This window comes from Calypte anna, chromosome 19, assembly GCF_003957555.1.
Source record: "Calypte anna isolate BGI_N300 chromosome 19, bCalAnn1_v1.p, whole genome shotgun sequence".
NCBI lineage: Eukaryota > Metazoa > Chordata > Aves > Apodiformes > Trochilidae > Calypte > Calypte anna.
Genome location: NC_044264.1, coordinates 7263204 through 7287467, shown reverse-complemented (window position 1 = coordinate 7287467; position 24264 = coordinate 7263204). Strand labels below are relative to the sequence as shown.

Sequence of the window (24264 nt, the reverse complement as noted above, 5' to 3'; positions counted from 1 at the left end):
GTCTGGCTTTGGGTCTCTGCTCTGTGGGAGAACTGGGGAGGATGAGAAGTTCTTTGGAAGTTCCAGCTCTGCGTTTTGTGTTGCGAGGTCTCACTGCTGCCAATTGTCACTGTTATTTATTCTCTCTTGCTTGCTCTGTGAGAAAACACGACTTAAAAACCCAGCACCAGGGCACTGGATGTTAATATGTGTGGGGTGGACAGATGGGCTGTGGGGATCACAATAAAGCCCCTGGCTGGCTGGTGGCTCTGGCTCCCGCCAGCGAAGGAGGGGAGCAGAAGCCAGGAAAGGTTGGTGCCCTGGGACTTTTGATGCTAAGCTCATTGGTGCAGACGTTTGTGCCCAGCAGATTTGTGAGGCCTGGACAGGAGGTGAGACAGATGTCAGCTTTTGTAAAACCCACCCAGCCGTTTGAGGTTTCCTTCTGATGGCAGCAAAGTGACCCTGTGGGACTGGTCGATAGCCTCCTCCCAGCTGCTCCCAGCAGTGGGGACAGAGAGGGAATTTTACCTGAAAAATATTACCCCTTCCCTCCAGCTCAGAGAGCTCGGACCAGCTGGATGGGTTCCATTCTGCTCGGGGCTCAGGAAACTGGAATTGCTGCAGGAATTAAGCAAGGTTTTACTGCCTCACACGTGACAACCGGCAGATTTTTGGACAGGGTAAAATCACACTGCGTGATTCCCGCAGAGCTGAGCCCCTGCTGAGCTCCTCCAGCCCTGCTGCTCCTGTCCCAGAGCTCCCAGCAGAGCCCCAGCACCAGCTGCTGACACACCAAGGGCAGCCTGAGGGGCACATGCTGGAATAACCACCTCAACCCTCTGCCTGGGTGTGCCAGACCCTCCCCGGGGTCTCCTCCTCCTCTCTCCATCCCTGCTGGGATATGGGAGCTGGGCAATGAGCAGAGGAAAGCTCGCAGCAGCCAGGAGAGAGAGCTCTCTGCTCATCAAAGGAGCCTCCTGAAAGTGCTGACGGTGTGAGGCATCTTGGCTTTAATCTCCAGCAGATGTTCCCCCTGCCAGGAGAAGGCCTGCAGCAATGTCCCCAGAAGGAATTCTGCTTTTCCCAACAGCATCCCTGCACCCGGGGGCTTTTCCTTCTCTGACTCCCCCCGGAGCAGCGAGTGCCCCTGCTCTGCTCCATCACACAGTGAGTGAGACCCCAGCAAAACCGACCTTCAAAGAAGGTTGAGGTAAAACCCAGCCCTGACCCAGACACAAACCCCTCCCTCCACCCAAATTTGCATCTCCTCGATTTCAGCTTTGTTGTTCAGTCAAGGCGAGACAGAAGCAGATGGCCAGAGAGGCAGGGGGAAGGGGAGAGGCATAATCCCACAAGACCCCCTCAATGCAGGGTCACCCCATCACTCTCAGGTTCACATTTACCGAACTTAGGTCCTAATTCTGCCCCGATGATGTGGGATGGGACAAATACAAGGCAGGGGCAGCAGCCTGGCAGGTTCTGGGCACTGGGGAGTGGGGCTCAGCTGGCAGTGAAGTCCTTGGGCTTCTTGAGCACCTCTGGGAGAGGCATAAAGCACTCTGTGTGCCCTGCAGATGGTACTCACTGCTAGGGAAAGCCCTGACAAATTTGGAACCGAAGCATAATAGAGAGTGGGTAGAAAACATCCCCCCTTAGCCAGGCCGCCAGGCCTCCAGGCTCTGTGGGTTTTTTTCAGTCCTCCCTCCTGCCCCTCGCAGCACCTCCTGCTTCCATGACTGCTATTACTTGCTTTACAGTCCCCCCCCTCACCCCTGCACCAGCACCCTTTCTCCCTTGCAGGTCCTATTTAGGGACACAGTGTATGTCACGGATCTGGTATCTCCCCACAGCCTGCCCAGGGCCTCCTCCTCCCCTTCTACCCGGAGATTTTGTTTTCCCAAAGCAGCCGGAGCCAGGGGACCAGAAGGCATCCACACAGCACCCAGGGCCTGGCCTGTGTCACCCGCCTGCCTGGGGAAAGGTTTCAGCCAGGAGAGATGCCAGGACAGCAGGACTGTGGGTGGGTGCTGGCACCCACAAGCTACCCCCGCCACCCCGCCTGGCTGCAGGCACCCACCGAGCCCGTTAAGGGCTGGGCTCTCACGTACCGCTGCAGCAGAGCAGAGCCCGTGGGGGACCCCGGGAGGGTCCATGGGGCGGGAGAGAACCTCGGGAATGACCGGGCTGGAGGCGACATGGGACACCCCGGCTTTCCCACCGCTCCACCCCGCCAGGATCCCCGGGGAGGGGAGGGGGCGGGCGGCACCGCTTGTACCGCGTCGTGAGGGGGGCGAGGCAGAGTGTGGTGGGGGTGGGGGACGGGGACATCCCGGGGGCGGTCCACGGCCCCGATCCTGCCCCGGGGGCCGAACCGGGCTGGCCCCTCCTCCGGCACGGCCTCCCGCGGGGCGGCGGGACCCCAGCGCAGAGCGGCGGCGGCGGGGGGAGCGGGGAGCCCGCTCCGCCGGGCCATGGAGAGCAGCGGCGGCGGCACCGCGCCCGCGGGCTCAGGCACCGGCTCGGGCTCCGGCTCGGGCACGGTGCTGCCCACCCGCCTCCAGGAGACCGAAAAGCTGCTGGCGGCGACGGAGGGCCGGGAGGAGAAGGGCCTCCGGGGCTCCAAATCCTTCACGGCCGCGCTGCCCGGCGAGGCGGAGCGCAATGGGCACGGGCTCGCCTACAAATCGGTGTCGGTCGGGCATCTGGAGGTCGCTCCCTTGTCGCCGTCCCGGCTCAGCCTGGGCAGAGCTTCCTCCACGGCCACCAGCACGGCGGCACCGGAGCAGGGCCGCCCGCGGGACTACCTGATACTCGCCATCTTCTCCTGCTTCTGCCCCGTCTGGCCCATCAACGTCGTGGCTCTCGTCTTCTCCATCATGGTGAGTGCGGGGACCCACCCTGCGCCGGGTATTCTTCCCCTGGTCCCCTCCGGTTCCCTCCGCCGCCCTCGACGGTCGGAGCGGAGCCGCCCCGGAGCTGTCCACGGTGCTGCACCGGCAGCCACCGGGAACCGGAGGGGTGCGGCGGGTACCGGGAGGGACGGTGCTGGGAGGAGCTCCCGCAGCCCAGCCGGGAGCGCGGAGGAGCTCGGCGGGGCTGTGCCCGCTGCTTGAGTCCCGCGGGACTCTTCCCCCGGGGAAGGGGTGCGGCCAGGGGGTCCCCGAGCCGGCGGTAGCTGGAGGAGAGGCGGCGGGATGGAAAAGAGCGGCCCGGGATTTAGGGGTGTGATCCGGGAGCACCAAGGGAAGGGCTCCGGGAAATCCGGGGGCCCTGGGAAGCCCGGTCCCTGCCTCCAGGCAGCGATCCGGAGCGACTGACTGGGCGGGTTTCCCCTGGAAGGGAGCAGCGAAGCAAAGCAAGGACGAGGGATCTCCCTTCGAGCAGCCCAGCCCAGCCCTGCAGCACCGGGAAGCCTCTGCCAGAGGGCTGGGTCCCCTCCTCGGACACTTCAGAGGGTCGGGGGCCGCACCTGCAGCTCTCTTATAGGCTCTGGAGAAGCAATTTTTCTCCATTAAACATCCCCCCCACCCCAGCAAATCCGCCAACATCAGAACAGGGAAGAACAAAGCCGGGCGGCCTCCCGCCCATCTCCAGCACAAGTGGCTCAACCAGCACAACCCTGCAAGTAAAGCCACCCCTAACACCCCCCTGCACACCCCACAGCTTTACAGCCCCCCCACTGGCACCTTTTCTGCCTTTGTTTTGTGACAGAGGCAAATCTTTTCTCTGAAAATCGGCTCAGGGAAAGCAATTACCTGCTTACCACACAGAGATACACCGAGGGAGCACCAGCAGCCCAGCCCTTCCCCAAAATACACCAACAACTGAAAGGCACACACCGGCTCTTTGTCACAGAAAGCTCTCTCTGGATAGACCAGTTTCCATTTTGAGGAGGAATCATCAGTTCTGCCAGGGCCAGCTGTCATCTGCGTGGTGCAGTTGTGTGGCAGAGGCTGCTCGGGCAGCACTGGGGGATGTCAGCCTTGCTTGGCTTTGCTCTGCACTGAGAGGGAAAGCAGCTGGGTAGTGCATATCCACGGTAATAAACAAGGGCTCTCACGGGGATTTTCCAACCACATTAGCCTTCATGCAAAATAGATTCTCACACTCTCTCCTCCCTCGCAGGCGTTAGAGCCTCCAGCGCGCCAGGGATGTGCCTTGGGCTGCATAAGCCCTGTGGAGTAGAAGAGTAAGCAGTGAAAATAGAGCAGGAGCCAGTAAGTGCTGCTAGACAGCGAGGCACTGGTGTGTATTTACTGAATTAAACACAACGGGAGGCAGGACTAGCAAGGCAATGAGACTATTTGGCTTTCTTCTGCTTCTAAGGCCCTTGATGGCATCAACTAAAGCTCAGCCAGGGCTGGGGAAGGGGATGCTGGACCCCAGACCTCAGGAGGTGCACTCAGCTGGGCTTGTTCTCCAGGACAAGGTTTCTAGCACACATGGGACATGAGCACACATCCTCTGGCTCCTTCATAGTCATCTCTGCACTCCCTGCGCCCTGGGACACTCGATTTTATCATGGACTTTTCTAGTTCTGGCCATGGCTCTATCATCACCCCTCACCACCTTGCCAGCCAGGGACCCCTGCACAGCACCAGAGGAGCAGGATGAGGAATGATCTTTGCTCCACGCTGACCTTGGAACATCTGGCTGGATCCTCCTGCCAGCAGGAACAGTTTCCTGGGCATCAGCTGATGTTTTACCTGCTTACACCAGGGAGGAATTTAGTCCACAGTGCCCCCCTAGGCTCCAGAGAATAAAACCCAGGACTGCCTGATCATGCACAAATCTGAGCAGGAACCAGGTTTTCATCAATTCTTGGTGCCTGGGGGAGTAGGAGGGGCCCTTTCCACAATGTGCTGACATGCCTTTAGCTCTGCCATTCTATTTTTCCTTCTTAAGTAAATGCTTTTTGCACATGAAAGCTTTTTTCTGGGTAATAAGCAGCAAACGGAGAGGAAAGTGAATGCTTTTGGGTTTAAATGTATCATAAATCATTTTTTCAAAAGCTGTTCTCAGTTCCCAGTAGGGCTGATGGCCAGAGGAGGGGGGCTCTAGCCTCCAGGATGTTCCTGAAAACACTGGTCTTGTTTCCACAAGTTACCTGGAGGCTCCTGCACTGACCCTTGGATGTGTTTTCTTGACCAAGTGAGGCTCTGGCTGCACTGAGGTGTTCAGGTCCCTCCCTGAGCCAGAGAGATCAGGGCTGATGGACACAAGAACAATGCAGCCCTATGGGACCCATCCCAGAAGAGGGCAGGGCTGGGTACCACACACATCACCAAACTGCTGTTGTCTGATCCCTTCCTACCAAAGGGCAGTCATAGCAGGGCAAGAAGCAGAGAGGTCACTTGCCAGCATACAGAACTACAAATTAATGAAGTAAAGTGAAAAACAAACATAAATCCAGCCAGAACCAGCATATAGTAACGGGCCAAGGGCAATTCTGCACAGCATCTGGTATCCAAAATAAGTCCTGTCATCCCTTAAAGATGTGGGAGAAGTCAGACTATCCTTACTGATTTTAAATGCCACAGTCATCTATCTCAGACTTATGCTGACTTATACCTCTCTCAGAATGTTTTCTTCAACAAAACCCAAGTGTCAAGGATGAATGATTTATTCTGAGTAGCTGGTAGAAGGCAGCAGAGTGCATCCAAAGCTGGTTCATAAATAGGGAGAGGCTGCAGGGAAGAGGAGGTGACAATCCATCTTCTTCTCCGTCCCTGGGACTAGCACAGAAAAGTAATTGCCTTAATTTGCAACAATATGACTTGGGTAATCTATTAGGGTGGGGGAAACCTCTCCTGAACCGTAATTTGGACAGGCAACACACTGAAAAGTGGTAAGATGAATATGTCCTTTGGACATCACCCAGATCTGGATCACCCAGACTTACCTGGCCCCATGGGTGCTGTGGTACAGCCCTTCTTGTAGGGTCCTTCAGCTTTCCTCACTGCTCAGCTGTGATCCTGAGTCCCTTGGCACCCACCCAGGGCCTCACTCCCCTGTCGCCCTCCAGCCTTGCTGAGATGTTCTGCCTCAGTGAGTCTTGATTAATAAACAAGATGTTCATGTTTTCATGTGGAAAGCAAAACACAGGATTAGTGATACTAGAAAGAGATAATCAAACTGTTCCACGCCAATGAATAATACATGTACAGTAACAAATGCTTATTAAACACCCCAAGCCAGTGCTGAGATATTTTTTTACAATTGTTCAGGATAAATGAGCAGTAAACTCTTCCAGAAGCTGTAGTGATAAATAGATCAAATTTGTTAGCCTCAGTTTTCCCTAGAAAACAGCTAAAACTGCATGTTTCACTGCTATCTAACCCACACCCTGCTAAAATAATACACTTGTTGCAGAAATCTGAGCCTAAAAAAAAATAAACCCCAAAATGCTGGAAGCTGTGAGGGAGCAGGGCAGGGATCCTGCTGCATCCTTCCCATCTCCAGCCACCAGCCCATTTTGTCACCTCCTGTTCTGTAATGAAAAGAGGCTCTTGGCTGCATCCCATCGATTTTAGATCTTGTTTGTCAAACGTGCTGTCAGGACCAGAAGAACGAAGTCTTGAGCCCTCCTGGTGTCAGCCGTGGGGACATGGTTATCGAGGTGGCAGAGGAATGCAGCAGGACATTTGCAGGGATGCAGTGGAAGCAGCTGCCTGTTTGTGGCTCCTATACAGTATTTACTTTGTGAGACAAACTCAAATGGAAACCTTCAGAGCTACATTTCACCCACCTGAGCACTACGGAACAGCAGCCAGCACACAGCCCAGGCTGGGGCACTTCTGGTCATGGTGCTGCCAAGAGGGCAGCAGTATTAAAGCAGAAGGAATGGGAAATAGGGCAGTAACATCAGTTATTTGTTCATCTGAATTCTCAGTGGTGTTTTACAGTTAGTGCTGGAGCTCTGCTAGGCCTCCTGACTCCTTTTTTTTTTTTTTTTCCTCTCAAAAAACATTTGAGAGGGGACCCACTGTCCAGTGAGGTTTATATTTCTGAGATAGACATTTTTTTGAAAGGAAGATGGGATTGATTTAAGACTCTTCCACCTTTAAACTCTTTCTAACTGGCATATTTATTCCTTTAACTCAGGGTCTCCCCAGCTTTAGCAGCCACACTCCAAAGGGAGGAGCCAGCACAGTGTACGGCGCTGCAGGGAGCTGCTGGAGAGGGATGGGGTGGGGGGTAGAAGCCTTTAACCCATGTAAAAAAAATGTTAGATAATTAAAAGCATCCTTTAAGAAAGACCCATTGCTTCAAGGCAGTTAAAATAGCTATAAACCCTCATCTCTAGGGAAGTTGAGGGGAGTTTTGCCCATATCCTCCACTGGATAAGGGTGCTGGGCTCCCTCCTTCCCCTGCTTCCCTTTCCCCTCATCCCAATCCCTTCCCAACCAGGTGACGATGTCACCCACTGACCTTAAAACTCCTTGTCCATATTCCTTCCCCACCAAAATCCCTTCCTGATGGGTTTCACAGGAGCCAGAAGGGCTCTGCATGAATTCAGGAAGGCTTTTCTCTTGGAAGAGTTGTGCCAGTCACAGCCCGTCTGCCTCTTCCCACCCCAGGAGCTCCCAGTTTGCAGATGGAGGGGCTCCTGCCTCCCCCCCCCCCAGCGAATGCTGACACACAGTGAGTAATTTCACCAGAATAACCTTGCCCTGGTACCACACAGCTGCCCTTCTGCTGAGTGCCAGGACCTCCCTCAGCCCAGGCAGGCCAGCACACTGGTTCCAGCAGGCTGGGGAGCACCGTGGGCTCCTCTCCCAGCAGGAATGCTTCTGCCTCACTTAATTTTTTTTTTTTTTAATTTAGTTTTCACTGCAGAACCAACTGTTTGCCAGCTACACAAGCAAGAAACAAGATTGTTCCTTATTTAATTACTTATCCTGAAGGTCTCTGATGCTTCTGGGTATTGTGCTTTTAGCTGAGGGGTTGCACTTGGTGCTCGGGTTGCTGTGTGGGGTTGGCATCAGTGGAGGCTCCTCTTGCCCAGATCAGCACGTTGCTGAGCACAGGGCTGTAGGAGAGCTGGAGCACAGAGGAGAGAGGTCACAGCATCACCCTCACTGCCCTGTCAGGCCCCAGGCAAGGTCTTGGTGAGCCCATGCTCAATGATGGGGGCACCTTGAGCAAGCTGCACTAAACCCAACCCCCCCTGAGATGCCTCTCTGCCAAGCCCATGGGTGGCCAGCCTCAAGCAAGCAGTGAAAAAGAAAGTTTCCAAGGGAAGTTCCAAGTTGTGTTCTCCATCCCCACTGTGTTGCCACTTGGTCCCAAAGACAAAGATCACTGGGGTTTATCCCACCAAAAGCCTCCTATTGAGACACCAGTGCCCACCAACATCAGCCCCAGGCAAGTTATTTTTAGCTCCAGCTCCCAGGGATCTCTCATTATGCCTTAATGAATCCACACACAATAATTTCCAGGCACCTACTAGTGCCTTCCACCAGCCTGAGAACTCCTGCTTTTAGTTCCAGAGCAGAGGAAACCTTTCATGGAGCTGCTCCATGAAATCAATAGAGCAGCAGGGGAAAGCACAATGAAACAAGAAGCAGAACAGAGAAGGTGGATGGACTGTTCCTTCCCTTTCTGCAGCATGCACAAGAGCAGGGATCCACTGCACTTGAAAAGGGAGGTGGTGGGTACAGCCCATCTATATTGGTGTAGAAATTCAGGATAATGCAGGAGCCCCAGAGCACTTCCCACCAGGAGATGAAAGCCAGGGGGTAGTGCCCGCTTTATCCAAGCCTCTTCTCACCCACACATTCAACTCCAGCAGCCAACAGAGAGGCCACATCCTGCTGGAGGAATGTCAGTGTTTGGGGTTTTTTTGTGTTGGTTTGTCAGTAGCAGTTAAACTCCCAACACACATCGCTCCCTAACGCAGAAATTTGCAGAAGAGGATGGAGGGAGGGTGGCATTCCTGCAGGCAGGCTCCAGAAGGGCAGTGGTACCCTAGGGAACACTGTCCTGTAGCTGCTCCAGACACGTCAGTTTAGCAGGACCATGGGGTGGCAAAGCTGTGGGCTTGCAGGGGACACTCCTGTGCCCTCCTCCTGCAGGAGCCCAGGATGGCAGAGCCAGCCCTGCTGCCATAGCAGCTCTTATTAGAGAGAGATACAGCCAGAAAGCTGCCTCAGAGCTGTGGCCATTCTCAAAAGCCTCTGTTTTTCCTTCCAGTCAAGGAACAGTGGTCAGCAAGGGGACACCGATGGAGCCCGGCGACTCGGCCGCATGGCCAGGCTGCTCAGCATCGTCTCCATCGTCCTGGGGACCATCATCATCATCATCTACATTTCACTCAGCGTCACAGGTAACAAACACCTCCTTCTCTTTTTCCCCAGCCCAGCTAGAGCAGGAGCCTCACACAGCCCCTTTCTCCAGCCCAGTATAGGAGTGACCTGCCCACCACCCCAGGGCAGGTGGGGCTCTAAGCAGTGGTAGGGCACTAAGCACCTGACTGGTCCAGGCTGGTTTGACCATCACCAGATGCCCACACATGTATACACCATGGAGAACAGGCTCCTAGCAGGAACAACACATGCTGTTCAAATGACCCCAACAGAAAGTCCTCCCTGTGCTGTCCCATCACATGATGGGGAGCATACAAGGTCCCCCTGGTGGGAAGTCTTGCCTTGGAAAAGACTCTGGTGGGTTTAGAAGAGCGTAGTGGGGTAAAAAACCAAAGGGTCCAAGACAAATCAACCTGCCCAGAAATACAAGCCCAAAATGCTTGGGGAACCTCTCAAAACCAAACCTAATGGCCAGAACCAGCCTGGGCAGCATGCAGCTCAGGCAAACTTCACAAACACACACACAAAAAAAATGCATAAGGGAAACATCTGTGACCACTGGAACCTACTCTGAGACTCTCTTTATTTTACAGTTTCCTAGAAGACGTTTTAGCATGCAAATACCTCGAAGAGGAGGACGACAACTTTCCTTTTGGGGTTTTTACTTTCAGCCTTGCAACAAAAAATTGTCACAGTGTAGGTGGGCAGCCCTAGACAGCCTGCTCTGGAGTGCCATCAGGAGGAACGCATGCTTCTACTTCACCGCCTCTTGGAAATGAGTTTGTACAAGTGATGGGATTAAAAAAAAAAAAAATGTGAGAAGGAATGGGAATGAACATCAGACACTGAGCAGAGAGGAGAAGGGGGAAACCACTACCTCATTCCCCTCCAGGAAAACTCACGGAGTGGGGAGACCACTAAAGTACAAGAGGAGGAGGAGAGAGTTTCAAGAGCGAAGCTTATTTTAAAAAGAAAAAACTTCAGGCGAGAACGGGACATTTGGAGGAATCCTCCTAAGAATTCTGGCACAAGTCACTGAATTTTTTTAGGTTGTTGGTTTTTAAATCATCAAATTCTGTCTCTACAAAAAAAAAAAAAAAAAAACGACAAACAAACCACAACATAAAAAAAAAAACAAACAAAGCTCAAACTGCCATCAGGAGCTGAGAGCTGTTCCGTGGAGGAGGAGGGAGAGCAGAGCTGCAGCAGGACCACGGCTCTGCTCCCGATGAAACGCAGCAGCAAAAGCTGGAGGATGTGGTGGGTGCTTTTGTATTTTTGATGAAAAAAAAAAAAAAAAAAAAAGAGACAATGACCATTTGCATGCCTTTGGGAATGTTCTCCATGTCTGTTCCTATGAGCTCTTTTATCACTTAGGGCAGATCTCAAAGCTGGCAGAGGAGGATGTTGCTGCATGAGAACGCCAGGCTCCTCCTCACCCTGATCCCATGGTGGGGTTTTTAATGGAAGGATAAATAATGCTTTTTTTTCTGAACCCACACATTTCTCTCTCTGTGCACTCCAAGTGTGGTTAACACTCATGGCACTGAGAAACGAGCCTGGTTAATCTGTAGCAGCAGTACCAAGGCAGGGAGAACCCATTCTACCCAACTTACACATTTATGTCATGTTACATCCATCACACAAAAGCTTCAGCATGATCCAACCTCCACTACTGCCAGTGCTCATCATCTCCCCAATGTTTTTGGGCTTCAGTGTAGGTAGGACCTTCCAGGAGATTTTCAGAGGCACAGAGGACTGTAAGACCCCTGCACCCCTCACACACTCTTCTGTATCTCTGAACATCTCCAGCATCTCTGGAGCTGGCTGGGGTCAGTTCCACAAATAGTATTATTTTGTAGTGTTTCTATTTAACATAACAAGAAAACAGACTTTGCTCCTCCTGGTCTGCCTGTAGGTACCCCATGCCCTGCCACGTCTTCCACAACAAATGGCTCCTCAGCTGTTCCCTGTGGGATCTCATCCCAACACGCTCCCTCCAGCCCCTCTTCCCTCCCCTCACTCCTATCATCCTTGCCAAGGTTGTCACTGGGACTGGTTCTCTACCCAGCCACCCAGACTATGCAAAGTTTCATCGCCTGTTATTTTAGCCAGGCTTTGTAGATGGCTTCTGGCCATATCCATTGGCTCCGTGTTGGCTGAGCCTCCCTCCCTCTTTTATCAGAACTTTGTGGGTACAAATACAGGGTCAAGAGCCGCGCTCCTCAGCCTTGCTGTTGCCTCCAGCTGAGAGCCTGGGGCTTGGAAAACAGGGTGTTTCAAGGGCACTTCTGCTCCCTACAACCCACCTCTTGCAAAAAATATCTTAGACCCAGTGCTTCCAAGGGCTTGTCTACATGGAGAACCTACTGCACACCATCAGGAACGTCACAACCTGATAACCACATGGCACCAACAGCTCCTCTGGAAGATGTATGGGCAGGCAGGGGGGTAGCACAGGGCAGGGGTGCCCTGGAGATGCAGGCTGGAGTTACTCTGCAGTAACTAATGGGTATTGCTGGGAAAATTCTCTTGTCACTTGTTTGATGGCCCCTCTTTAAAGTGTTTTCTTTTGCTAGATGTTATTTGCATCCAGAGGGGAAGAAAGCCAAATCCTCATGACACGCTGTTAATGTTTTCCTCCCCATTAAAGGGATTCCAGGGACTCAGAGCAATAGCACATCACTACAGCACTTTATTGGACTCCATTCCCATCCAATCCTTTGCCAGCGCTTTGTTACAAACCGTTGGCTTCTAAAATGGACCAAATTTGCAACTTTTCTTTTGCAATTCATTTTTTGTGAGCTTCAGCAAACAGGGGCCACTGAGCTCCCCCCACCCGTTGCCAAGGTGGCCCTAAGGACCTCTTTTTCTCCAGCTTATCACGAACCTGCCCTTGGAGGTTCAAACTCTCATCTTATGGTTGATGACATCCCAACAAATCCCCCATGATTTCCTGCAGACTTAGTGTCCACCTAAGCACATCTTGCCTGCCACAGCCAGGCCCAACCACTCCTCTCCTTCACTTTAAGGTCCCTTCCATCCCCAGCCATTCCTGGAACTTTGTTTTTACCCCACAGGAGGGTGATCACAAAAAGTATGCCATGAAAAGCCTTTCCCTCTCCAGCCCCACCAACAAGCCCTATTAATCATGTCACAGCTGCAGCCTCCTCACAGCACATGCATCCAAACTGAGTTTTCTACATTCCCAACCATGAAATCCTCAGGGATTTCTGATCTGGCCAATTTCTACCCCCTGGTGAAGGAGGGGTGAGAGATGCTGTGACAATCCAGCCTTACCTGACAGCGAAGCTGAGCTGGTAGGAGGATGGCTTGCTGAAGAGATGGAGAAGGTGGGAAACTTCTCTAAATGTAAGTTCAAGTAGGAGTGAGGATCGACAAGTGTGAGGTCTTGGTGGGATATAAATACATGGTTTGCACAGCTTGGGAAGAGTCTATGAGTAGAGCACACGGCTGATGGCACCTCTCTGGCATTGGTATCCTTGGGGGAGAGCCAGGGCCCTGCAGGGCAGCACCAAAGAGCCCTTTCTGGGTACAGCAATGTAAGATCAAAGGCTTAAGCTGAATAATGAATTTGCTGGGGCTGGGCTGGCTTGGTTTCACACCAGCTTCTTGTAGGATGTGATGTCTGAAGGTCAGGTGGAGTCAGTTGGTCACAGTGACATGCTGGGTGCCTGCAGAGACCACATGGAGGAAAGAAAGGGAAAAATTATTTGATTTCAGAGTTTGCTGTGTTGATGATGGGTTTGCTTTCGCTGGTTCCAGTTCCCTGTCCCCATCTTTGCCAGTTTAAGGAGCTTTCCCCTCAGCATGTCTCCCCCTAAAGCAATGTACATGTCTCACAGGCTCTTCCCTCCCATCCTCTGCCACTCCTTTAGCTCCGGACAAGTCTCATTGGCAAGGAGATGCCATCACAGGGCTGTGCTGAAAGGGGTTGTCCAGAGGGAGGGAACCTGCTGCTCTAAGTCTCTGACCCCAGCACACAACACTGCAGCAGCTGAACTTCCAAACACAGACTTCTCCATGCAGACAAGAGAAGCAGCACCTGCCTTTTTATAGAAAATGAAAACTTGGTTTCCATTCGGTCTGAGGCCAGGGAGTGGCTGCAGAAATGCATGCACTGGGCTGGTCCCATTACTTTTTTTTTTTTTGTTGTTTTTTATCCCCCACCTCTGATTCCCCCAGTCTTGCCCTATCACTCAGATACTTTATCCCACAGCCCAGGCTGCACAGTCAGGCTGAAACGATTTTAGATTTAATTTCAGTGTTCATCCTTCAGTTTTTGACCACGACGGTTAGGCTTGGACTGAAAACTCCCATGCTTGGGCACAAGCCAAGGGGATGGGGGGTGGGAGCAGCCTTTTCAAAGTGGGGATATTTATCAAGCATTTGCTGACACCGGTAGGTAGCAAAACTCAAACCTATAAATACCTATCCAGGATAAGAAACATCAGGAAGGGAATGTGTGCAGGAGTCAGCAAGGGAGCTCTGTTGCCACTTTGGAGCAGGTGCCCTTGCCAGATGGTGCCCAGGAGATGATCCTTTCCGTGGAAGTGCAGGGTCCATCCCCCCCCCCACTGCCACAACCCCCTCCATGCATTGGCTTCTCCTGTTTTGAAGCCAAACTGGAAGAGCCGTGGTTCCCACACAGCATGAACACACCAAGAATCCCAGCTGGGCGCTTCTCTTTGCTGATGAATGTTTCTTTTTCTGCAGGATGATATGGTATATCCTATATACTTTCTTTGTATTTCTTGGCATGAGAAAAAAAAATTAAAATGTAACATGCATGGTCAAAGTTGAACCTGTTTCTTCTGTCTAAATGAGAAAAAAAAAATAATATCCAAACTACTCCTTTAATTCACACCCCAAGAGCAAGTAGATCACCTGGTATTTTGGGTGCAGTGGGTTGCAAATATATGAGGAAAAGGCAGAAGAAAACAGCACAAGTCAGAGCAGAGAATGGCCCAGGCAGATCAGCCTTGAGCTGCAGACAAGTGGCACTGAGCTCCTCAGGAAGCAGAGCTATGGGAGATATCCAGCCACAGGGGAGCAGGAGAATTCCCCCTTGCTTGCAGCACCCAAGGGTGGGATGGGGAGCAGCTCCTGTGAACTGCTGCTCATTGCCAGCCCCACCACTGCAGTTTGACCCAGTCAAAGAGAGCAAATGGCAGATCTGCTCAAAAGCCAGAATTATTGATCAAACTCCTAGATTTCAAGAATTAATAGCAATATGTGGTCTCTACTCAAAAAGCCTAAAGGTAACCTGCTCCTGGGAAACAAGGCCTTGTAAAAAATTTCTTAAGACAAGGTTTGAAAATTCAGCCACTCCCAAACCCCTTGACTTTAGGCTTTTCCCAGGAGGAATTTTTCCAACCAGACTGGAAAGCTGTGGGCTGTGTGTCACTGTGGGTCAGTACCAGTGTGTGTCTGTGTAACTGCACACTGGTCAGAGCTACTGATCTGTACTGAAGAAGAGGAATTGTACAACCACCTCATTCAGCTGAACCCTGTCACCTGGCTGCACATTGCTGGCATCCTCCAGCAGTGAATGACAGTGCTTCCAACCCTGCAGAGAAGACTTGCCAAGTCAGAGATTAATTTGTTGTCTTACAGAGCTCTCTCCTCTGTAGCAGTACACTCAAGCTGTCCAGACTTCAGGGTAGGAAGAGGAAGTCCAGAGGAGGCCAAGAAGGTGATCCAAGGGCTCGAGAAGTTCTGAGAGGTGGGGTTGTTCAGCATGAAGAAGGGAAGGCTCTGGGGAGCCCTTGGAGCACCTTCCAGTATCTGAAGGAGCTACAGAAAAGCTGGGGAGGGACTTCTGACAAGGGCAGGGAGAGATGGGATGGGGGGTGATGGTTTTAAATTAGAAGATAGTAGATTCAGGTTAGACATTAGGAAGGAATTCTTCCCTCTGATGTTGCTGAGACCCTGGCTCAGGTTTCCCAAGGAAGCTGTAGCTGCCTCATCCCTGGAAGTGTTCAAGGACAGGTTGGATGGGGCTTGGAGCAACCTGGGCTGGTGGGAGGTGTCCCAGCCCCCAGGAGAGGGGTTGTAACTAGATGATCTTTAAGGTCCCTTCCAAACTAAGCCAGTCAGAAATTCTGTGACTTACTGGAAGTCAGGCAGTCCCACAGCTCCCCAGCTAATTCCCTCTCCCAGCACAAACACAGCAAGCACAAAAGATGCAGATGCCACCACCACCAGCAGGGATCATAAATGAGGTGTTGTGGCCCCACAGCATTTCCACTTGCATCCGTTCTATAAGGGAAAAAGACAGATGTGACTTCTCAGCGAGTTTGGCTGCTCCGCAGCATGATTCAGCAAAAAATGTGCCTGACAGCCCAGCCTGGAGTCTGTCCTGCTGGTGGGATCCCCTCCAAGGCAGGGCTGGTCACTCCCCTCTGGAATGGATGGAGGCTGAGCTGCCCCAACTGCTGGGGATACCCCAGGGGGGTCTGGGGCTGCTCCCCCCCTCCCAGCTGGGCTGGCTGGGCAGTAACAGGGTGAGCAGAGCACTCTGTGGTCCAACCCCAAACCTTTTGGCCTCTGATGTGATGCAGTAAAAGCTTTGCTCTGCCTGGGGCTCCTGCAGACAGTTATGATAAATAAGCATCGTTTCCTCTCAGAGGATGCAGGCTATAGGGATTTTTGGTAGCAAAAAAGAAATAAATAGGGAATAAATAAAGAAGAAGAAGAAATAAATAGGGAAACCCTAACACCCCTCCCCTCCCCCCCCCAGAGGTACTCAAAGCCAAAGAGGATGCAGATTAAATGTTTGTGAACTCATGAAAAGCAGAGCTGTTTTCCTCATGTGCATCTCAGAAAATGCTCAAAGGAACTGTAATTAAATTTTTTAGACCTGCCACTGCCCACAGCACAAAACTCAGCCCCTGTAAGCCAGAGCTTGTCTCAATAGTGGATCTGTCCCCAAGGTTCAGGCAGCACAGCACTGGTACCTCTCTGCCCAAACCACCAACTCCCCTTCTGGCAGAGATGCTCTGCAGCCTCAAACACCCCTCAGTGCTCTGTAAGCTGCAAACTGAACTAGAACTGCTGGTTCTTACTCCAAAAATAACCCCACATGTAACACCAGCTAAATCAAGTGGGTCTGGTGTTCACCTTCCTGTACCAGGATATCAGCTGCTCAGGCTGTTCTCTAAGAGCCACCAGCTGGGAGCTCTTGCTCACAACCCCAGAAGTCCAGACTTACACCACACTGCAGCTACTCTCACTTTGTAGTGAGGTTACAGGCATTGCAGGAACCCTGTGGAACCCGAAGAGCCACCTCTGTCTGCCCTGATGGAAAAGCAAAACATAGATGTTTAGAAAAACATCAGTGTAACTTATTTCCCATTCTTCTGCAAAGCAAAGGGATTTGTGGTTGTGGCTGGTGGTATCCAGAGTGGTCCTGGTGGGGAGCTTTCAAGGAACAGGTGCAATTTATATCTCAGCACACGGTGTCTGAGGTTGCTTTAACCCACCTTTGGCCTCCTGTGCCTATTGCTGCAAGAATTCAGTGAGTGAGAAGGCTGAGCAGGGAAGAGCAAGCTTTGCCCTGAAGGAAGGGAATTTTCTCAGCAGAAAAGGCCCCCACATCATGGAGAGATCTTCCTTCCGTGGCGAGATTCCCCTTGGAGCATCCTGACCATGTCACTGAGGCAGCTGGGCAGATGCAAGTTCCAGACTTCAAAGAGCAGAGCTGACAGCCTCTCCTCTGATGTTTTGCTAAAGAGCTGGGAGTGCCGAGTGCTTTAGCCTCCTGTTTTATTAATAGGCTGCTCTGATGGGCTCATGTATTATAGATGGCCAAGGAACAGCAAGAGGTTTACATCCAATTTCCATGTTGTGTATGTTTCCTACCAAACACTATAGGCTCTCCCTTCACCTCCTAATGTTTGTCCTCACTAATGAATCTGCATGAGCTTTGGGGTTCAAGCAAAGGACAAAAAGTTGGTCAGCAGCTCCTCAACTTGTTTTCCAGCACTTTGCTCCAGACAGGAGCTACGAATCAAAAGCAGAGGGAAAACCTTGCCATTTTCTCTCCCATTCTTAAGGCTGGTTGTGTCGAAGAGGGAGCAGCTGAGGGTTTCCTTAGGCACCCCAGTAGCCATGCACAGCCCCATGGCAAGTTGTGTTTGAGGCCAGGGAGCTGGAGCTCTGGGCTGAGCAGCAGCATTTGTGCAGCCACCCCAGGAGGGCTCAGGGCTGCAGAACTCTAAACAGCAAGACCTGGAGATGGGCAGTACAGGAACACACCTGGATCTGGTACAGCTCACTCCAGTCTGCAGGGACAAGGGGCTTGTAGCTCAGTGCTGGGTGAAAAAAAGGAAGAGACTGCACCCCAAACTTCTCCCTACTGACAGTACAGATCCTTCTACAGCTGTAGAAGTTAAAAGAACAAACAAACAAAACAATGAAATCAGGGTGTATGGTGGACATCTTCAAAATCTGAAGTTCACCAAATACAGTCCTGGCAGGCTCCAGTCAAAGAGCAGAGGAAAACTGAATTTGGCTTTGTCAGGGTGCAAAAAAGCCTCCATCTGGGTATTTTCCTACCCAGAACCAGGCTTTCCCTTTACAGATGAAGGCTTCTTTGCAGCACAACCCTTACCTGCAGTTCAAAGCTGAACTGAAAATGCAGTCAGAACCACACAGCCACGGCTCCCACATCTACACAGCCAGACAGTTCATCAGGACTCTTGCTGAGCCTACATGGCACAAGGTAGATGTTTCTGTCATGGCTCAAAGTCATTTTTTTAACCAGACAAGACATATTCATCATATTGTAGAGGGATTTATACAGTAGAAAAGAGAGCCTGGCTTGCACATGTAGGTATGAACTGCATCAGCAGATCAGGGCACTGCTCTAAATTGGAATCTTTCCTTTGTGGTGGTTACTGCTGCATCCTTCAGAAGATGAAAACTCCCACCCTGCAATCTCTAGAATACCTAAAATAGAGGAACGAGGATTCTCTCCAGGAGTTAAGCTACCTAGTTTACATGCTAAATAAATTAAAGAAAACCCCCAAAACAACAAAACAGGCTACTGATGATCCTGGTTGTTTCCAGCTTAGCTGTAATGTAAGATGCTATTCTCAGGCAAGAGCTGCTGAATGCTTCTGCAGCTTGTGGAGTTGTTTGCTTTAATAGCACAGTGTGAAACAAAGCAAAGACGGGAAACCTTCCCAGTGAAATGCCTCCTTCTGCTGAGCTCACTCTATCTCACTGTCTCTTGGAAATGTTTAATTATAGGCTGCAGGTTCTAATGCATTCTCTTCCAATTATTTGGTCTTGGGTCCAATTTCATAAACCCTGTATTTTATACTCCTTCCCAGACAGGATTGATGCAATCAGATCACTTCATTAATGCCAGAAAACCAGCACAGCCCCTCAGCCACTGCACTGAATTCATTACAGGTCTGAAACACCTGGACCAGGCACACAGCTAACAGCCAAAAAGTTAAAGGAATGTGGGCAAGGCCTGGTATGTTTAACACTCTAAAGTGATGTCTATATTTACCTTGGTTTTGATTGCAAAACATACAGTGGGTGTAAGCTGAAGCTTCCCATAAAATGAGTTAGCAACTGGAACAGGCTCCTCCTGCCCTGCCCAGGCCATTTCTCCTCTCAGCCCCTCCTACCCAGAGGTTCCAGACCACAGCCAGTCCAGCAGTCACCTCCTAAGGGTCCCACACTCACAAAAGGGACTTTGCTGGAACATCTTTTTGGGAGGCATAGGAGTTCATTCTCCTGGGATGTAGCTGTGCCTGTGGTCAGACCCGAGGGGGCTGGTGGTGATGCAGGACATGGCTGAGCACACAGAGCTGCTCAGCCAGGAAAGACACAGATGCCTCCAGGAGCATTGGATTTTCAAGGCTGAGCAGACACAGGTACCTGAACGAATAAAGGGTCTGAAATCCCCACAGCAGGATCCCTCACATCCTTCCCTTCCCCTCCCAGAAGCACAACTTGAGCTGAAGTATCCCTGAAGTAGTACAGGAACAGATGAACTTATCCATCTCCCAAATGCTTGGTTTGGAATTATTTGTGGTGTTTGGTTTTCAGGGTTTTGTTTGTTTGCTCATTTGTTTTTTTCATTAAAATAAACTTCATTTAAGGCAGAGAGAAGGCTTGAAAAGTATTTTTTATCTCCTGATATGTATAGAAACTCAGGAAGAAGAACTGATCCCTCAAGTCCTGCAGTGAGGTCCAGACACAACCTGAAGGTGCAGCTGCTGCCTGCATACAAAGAGCTGTTTATTCTGAGGGCAGACACACCAAAACAGGCTCTGTGGCAGGCAGGGAGCCCTCCTGTCTTCTGCCTCCTTCCAAGCTACACTTCTTTACATAAGCAGTGCACGCTTTTATAGACCTGACTCACAAAACCTCCCCACCTCAGTAATATTTTAAAGTAAATTTAGCACTGGTGATACATGCCTGACCTAGAGGGAACTCCATTTATAGCCCAGCAGGGAAATACCCACGTGTGCCCCCCCCTTCCCCCTGCACTTGGCCTCACTGCTCGGGTGTTTCTCTTGCATCAAGGAGGTGAAGCTCAAGGGTGAGTTCAGCCTCCCCTGACATTGCAGGGTGGGTGACACCACCCTGTTCAGCATCATGAGACAGGTACCCACCAGTCCCCAGTGGTGACAAGGTCCTTGCACAGTCCAGCACCTTTTTAATGTAATAAAATTGTGCATTAAGAGCTGGACCTGCCAGGGATGCCTGCTCATCACTTTCACAGCTACTCATGATTAATAATTTTTTTTTTCACCTGCAAACATTCCTGAGCATCCCGCAGAGTTTTTAAAAACTTCCCTTCAAAAAAATGTGGCATTTCAGCAACATTTCAGCCAGAAGGCAGCCAGCTCAGCACAGGTCTGAAGCCAGGCAGGTCTGCAGCAGATGACACATGCAGGCACACGTACCAGCAAGCACCTTAAGAAAGTTCCCTCCCCGTAGCTAGGAGCTCAGTGGGACTCTGCAACCTGCAGAGTTGTTCTTTTTCTACTCCTTTGCAATGCATCCTAAGAAAAGATGAAAGATATCACCCTCTCTTCCTAGAACCTTACATCAGACAGATGAATATGGGCAAGGAAGATAGGAAAAAACCAAAACAACATCTGAAGGCACTTAAATACAAAGTCTGTAGGAGTGCACGGTGTGCTCGTGCACCAAAGCAGTTACCAGAGAATGCTGAGCTACAGCTCCAGGTGTGGGTTCCACTGGTAAACTTCAATGCACCCTGGGACAGCCTTTCTGCACTGCCAAGGAAGGACAGTTTTAAAAATGTTTAAAAAAGAAATTAAAATGATGAGAGCAAAACCAAATTTGAAGTGTCTAGTTGAAGCCAAAAAGCAAGGAAGTGAGGGAGTGCAGCAAGCAAGAAAGCAACACAACATGCAAGACCTAACCAGAGATACTTGCAGATCTCTCACAATCCCACCACTGACTGACAGAGGATTCAGAGGGCATGAGAGTCAAAAGGCAACGAGGAAAGAATCCCCAGTGAGAACCCTGCAAACGCTGTTTGAAAGGCAGAGGGACTCTGCTGCAGCACTGTTAGAACTGGGTTAGCAAAGCCTCAGGGTCCTGTTAAGAACAATGAGCGAGGAGGGCTGCAGGGCCAGAGGAAGATGGAGCAAAGAATGAGCAGCAACACACGTGCTCCTGACAGTCTCAAACAGCTCACAAAGAGTGAAGATGAAGGCAACAGCAGGCTCCAAGTGTTTAATGAGCACAGCCCAGATGCAAAGGAACGAGCCCTGCAGAGCCCAGCTTTGGATAAAGGGCTGGTGTTCCAAAACAGAAATACCCGCTGAAACCTTGTCCTATTAAAGCATTTAAAAACTGAGTCCAGGCAGCAGTTACATCTCCCACGTTCACTGAAACCCATAAAACAAAGACACTTCTCCCTCTGCCTATGAATTTCTAACGGCGTGAGTGCTCGGCTTCCTTTCAGCAGGAAATCTGCTCATGGAATTGCACCAGGACTGAAGGAGCAGAGCAGGGCTCATCCATAATGCAGCAACACCCACTGCACCTGAGGTTGTCAGGAAGGACAGCAGCTCTCAGTATGAACAACAGTATTCTGGGAGGCTGATGGTTAAAAATATATCTTATGCCTGTGCCACTATAAATTATTGACTGAACAGGGAGCTGGAAAAAAGGATTCAGCTCCATTAATAATTTATTTTCTAATCCAGACGATGATGGAATTTTATGCACCACTTATTACCAGCGCCGCAAACTGGAAAAACTAACTGCACTTCCCACTACCTGAAACCAGAATTGCCTTTCCATTTTCAAAAGAGTTTTTGAAGTTTCTTCTCCCACTTGAAATATACAGTCCAAACCTTCCCTTGAGAAAGGATATAGTCACTATTGAATATTTAGGAGGTACATTAAGGATACAGAAATCTCTCTCTCTGCTTTAGAGCAGCATTACAGGCACAGCATGACAGCCCTGAAATGGAGAGAACCACCTCCCTCAACTCTGAGTGCTATGCAAATAGCCAGGTATCACACTGCCAGGATGATTCTCTTGTTTGAGAAAATAATTTGAGTGGCATTGAAAGATCTAGAACTATTTGCATGAATTCCAGCTACAGACCAGCCCCTCAGGCATGGTGCTGCCTGGTGTGAACATCCGAGGATGGATGTGGGCCAGACCACAGAAAAATGCAGTCCAACAGCAGTTCATGGTGCTTTTACAACTGCTTGTACCATGTTCAAAGTATCAGTCTGTTTTTGTTGTGTTTGTGGTGTGACTGGAGAAGGGGAAGAAAAAAAAAAAAGGCACCAAACTACTGTGAACTGTATTAAAAACTATATTAAAAAAGGGGGGAGGCACGTTATGCTGACAAGATCAACACCAGATTTGGTGTGCACTTAGGAATTAAATGTTTTATATTATGGATGTATAGAAAAATTTTCAAGCTCACCTGTAAAGAAAACCATCCTTGTTCCATCTGTCAAAGAACAGCAGGAAAAAAGCCATAACTATATTCAGATCCTTCCAATGCGGATGCTTGAAACAGAAGGGGAGAAGAGGAGTCCAGGTCTGCACACGCAGGCAGGGGGAACACATCCTGCCAAGCCAAGCACTTTGGGTCAGGAAATGCTCCATCACATCTGATATTTGGTACAAAAAATGGAGAACACATTAATGAGCATGTCTGGTGACAATCCCAAACTTCAGAGATGGATCTTCTCTGCATTTTCCAACAAGTTTAGGTAGGCAAAGATTGCCATGGGGAAAGAACCAAGCACCTTGCTTAGAATTCTAATTTATTATTAAATTACATATCAAAGCTTTTTTTTTTTTTAATACATAGAGAATGCACAATAGGTGTGAATTAAAAAAAATTACAGTTACAACAAAATAGCTTTCAATATGCTATATGAAAAGCAAAAAAAAATAAATCAGAAAGTGCAAACAGTAACTCATTTAAAAGGTTTGGACTGGGATATTTTGTGAGAAAGAGTTATTTTTGTCTTGAATATTTATTTAAACTTCTCTCCTCACTCAGTAGTAGATAGACCAACAAACACTTATGAATTCAGAACTGAAAGCATCACCTCTGGTTTCGACTATCCAGTTGACAGGAGAGATACAGGGCACCACTTGCAGATGTCACCTAGAATATGGCTCAGTTTGGACTCTGTGTGTCTTTCACTGCAGCCTCCAGTCCTGCTCATTGCTCAGCAGAACCACTGCTCTGCAGGATTTCTGCTAAAAGGAGTTTCAGAATTATTTCCTCCTTCAACAGTGATACACCCGTTACCTCTCCTTCCTGTTTCAAAGTAAAGCTTTGGGTGAATACTAGAAGTAAAAATAGGAAAAAGGTTATACACCAACTGGTTTTGGGAAACAAGCTACAAGATTTAAAGAGTTAAAATAGTCCCAACTAAATGAGTTTGATAAACAGAAGTGGTGGAGCAGCCCTTGCTCCCCAAGTCGCAGTTCTGGGGGAGTTTCAGGAACACAGCTCCCCAGGAGGCTGCCCTGGAGCATAAGCTGTCAACAAATTTATCTGAAACTGTCTCCTCACCAAAAAAATCTGCTTATACTTCTTTCTTTTCAACACGCAGTGAGGAACTGACTTTTTCTTCTCATGGTCATCCTAAGACTGTCCCAAAGAAAAGACTTTTAAACCTACAAATGCAAAACAGTAGTTGTTTTTTCAGTCTAATGAATCCAGCAGGAATTTAAACCACATTTTGACAGCCAAAAGCTCCTGAAACCAATTATTACTTAATAAAAAGTGTTCTGCCTTCCCAGGTTTGGTCCCAGAGACATAGAGGGCAGCACAGCCCTGCCTCCCTGGCTCAGGCACGGTCCTGGGAAGGGCTGGGGATAACTCACAGCTCCAGCCACACAAATGCTCACTACTGACTGAACGTGCAATGCTGGGTGTTGCCTGAATGCCATTCCTCTCTGTTCTAGCAACCAGTGCTGGAAGATGAGATAAACAAGTGAAAAAATAGCCTAGAAAACAAGGATAAAAATATTTGTGTCTGTGTGAAGCGTGGCACCGGACGGTCTCAATCGATCCCTCAGGTTCTAATGCTCAGCTAAGGGGTTGCTGGACAGGTGTAAAAGAGGTGCCCGTGTCCTGGCAAGAATAAAGTAGAAACTTTCAAAAAGCATGTGAGGGAAATGTGCCCTGTAGAAATACTATGGTTTTCTTACACTGCAACTTTGCCAGGAATTGCAGAAACAAGAATTCTTTAGCCATGTTCTTTTTTCCTTTGAGCAAGAGGAACCACACAGACTAAAACTTCATTATATTTAGCAACAGGAGACACACAAAGCTGTACTTTGGGGTTCAAGAGTAAATACCACAATCCACTGTTGCTTCCATTTACAGCTCCTTGCCTAACTCTAGGTGTGTGTTAACAGAGGTGGTGAAAGGAATTAGCAAGTGGTTGCCCCTGGCTCTATGCA

General features: G+C 50.0%; 1 protein-coding gene across 1 annotated transcript; it reads left to right on the top strand.

The window, feature by feature from the left end:
• Window positions 1-2414: 2414 nt before the first annotated feature.
• On the top strand, window positions 2415-10595 carry TRARG1 (trafficking regulator of GLUT4 (SLC2A4) 1). The gene is made up of 3 exons (XM_008495171.2): window positions 2415-2861; window positions 9178-9310; window positions 9884-10595. Exons 1-3 carry the CDS (start codon window positions 2454-2456, stop codon window positions 9889-9891), a joined length of 549 nt encoding a protein of 182 aa, XP_008493393.2. The 5' UTR covers window positions 2415-2453; the 3' UTR covers window positions 9892-10595.
• Window positions 10596-24264: the final 13669 nt, after the last annotated feature.